General features: G+C 34.6%; 1 protein-coding gene across 1 annotated transcript in view; it reads right to left on the minus strand.

Moving 5' to 3' along the window:
• Positions 1-249: 249 nt before the first annotated feature.
• Positions 250-1727, minus strand: part of LOC145280727 (uncharacterized) — a 144028-nt gene continuing 142550 nt past the window's right edge. Inside the window, exon 3 of the mRNA XM_080132175.1 lies at positions 250-1368. Coding sequence (XP_079988301.1) covers positions 1331-1368 — 38 coding nt within the window. The 3' untranslated portion in view covers positions 250-1330. The remainder of the gene's footprint in view (positions 1369-1727) is intronic.

Genomic DNA, 1727 nt, shown 5'->3' on the forward strand with positions numbered 1-1727 from the left:
AAATATCGCGTCTATTTTGATATTTTAAAATTTTTTAGATGATTTCATTGTGTACGATTAAGCGATTTATATTTACTTTTAATGTATAAAAAACATGTCTACAAAAATTACAAAAACTTTTGGCCTCCTAAATAAGAGGCACTGTGGGTCGGCACCAAAATGTAAATTACCTTAATCCATAAAGATTTCTAGATATGCTTAGTAACATAGGATGCGATATTTTAATGACTAAAGAGAGGAAAGATCAAGTTTGGCATAAGAACAGATAGTATACTTTATTTGCACAATGCGCGATTTAAACCTGATTAAGGTTGTTGCAAGAATAATGGCTGATTTCAGAAACAAACATTTATTCTTGAAAAATGAACGATAGAAATGGTAAAATTAATCAAAATACGAGCCTTGCACAGCTATGAATCTCTGCCATCGATCTACAAGATTATTTATTCCTTATTGATAAAATGGTATTGGCTGTGATGCAATAATATTTTTAAAAGCTGATTCCGCTTCTTCTTTGGACCAAAACATTTTACCATTTAAAAATAAGCTTAAATGTTTTTAAAAAATTATAATTAGTAGGCGAAAGGTTTGGAGAAGATGGAGGATGTGGTAAAGTCTCTTATTCCAAGTCTGTGAGTTTCTGCAGAGTCAATCTTGCAACATGTGGCCTGCATTATCGTAAAACAGAATTAGACCATGTCGATTCACTAAGGCAGGCCTTTTTTTTTGCAAGGTAGCATACATTTCGGCAAGTTGATTGCACTAGATATCTGCTGTAATACTCTGATTGGTCCCCAAAGAGCTGTAGTGGATAACACCGATTGCAAACCACCAAACTGTCACCATAATCTTTTGCTGATGCAACTTTGGCTTTGGGAAGTGTTTGGGAGACTCACCACGATCAAGCCATTGACCAGATTGTTTCCGATTATTATAAAGGATCCACTTTTCGTCACAAGTGATAATTCGGTCAAGAAAGGGATCCATTTATCGAGTTTTTTCACCTTTTTAATGCTCTGTAAATGGTGTGAAACTGTTGCAGTTCTGATGCCAAGTCTCTGAGACATTTCTCTGACACTTTGATGAGGATTTTGCTCAACAACTGCTTGCAATTGTTCGTTGTCAAGACTGCATGCTCGCCCTCTACCTTCTTCATCTTCAAGGTTTTCGTCTCCACTATGGAATTTTTGGAACCATCTTCGTACTGTCTGATCACTTGTGAACTCCTCTCCCAATGCTCTGTTGATATTAGCAGAAGTTTCGGAGGCATTGTGCCCAAGTTTGAACTCATGCAACATAAGGTGGTGAAGATCACGTTTTGGATTATTCATCATTGAGGTCCCTGTATGCTTCCAAACATTTTTTTGCCTGAAAATAAATAAATTAAAAAATATTAATTAATATATAACCCTAAAATGAACTACAAATTTTGTCTTAAAATGACTTTTCAAAAACACATCATTTTAGGCGGCCATTATTTTTGTAACAATTTAATAAAACGATATTGGAGTAGTTGTCGCCGCTTATCACTTCAGAAATGGAAACTTATGCAGAATACGGATCGTGCTATAATAACGGCAGCTTCTTGTTACTATTACAGACTTTCAACTAGCATTTTCATACATAAACAATGTCGTATAAAATAACATTTAAATTGAACATTATAGCTAAAGCAAAAAAATGGCATGGTCCATATGCTGCATAAGTACAAAAACAAATCTACACCA

The sequence above is a fragment of the Euprymna scolopes genome, chromosome 1, assembly GCF_053919585.1.
Source record: "Euprymna scolopes isolate OS-2025 chromosome 1, ASM5391958v1, whole genome shotgun sequence".
NCBI classification, from domain to species: Eukaryota; Metazoa; Mollusca; class Cephalopoda; order Sepiida; family Sepiolidae; genus Euprymna; species Euprymna scolopes.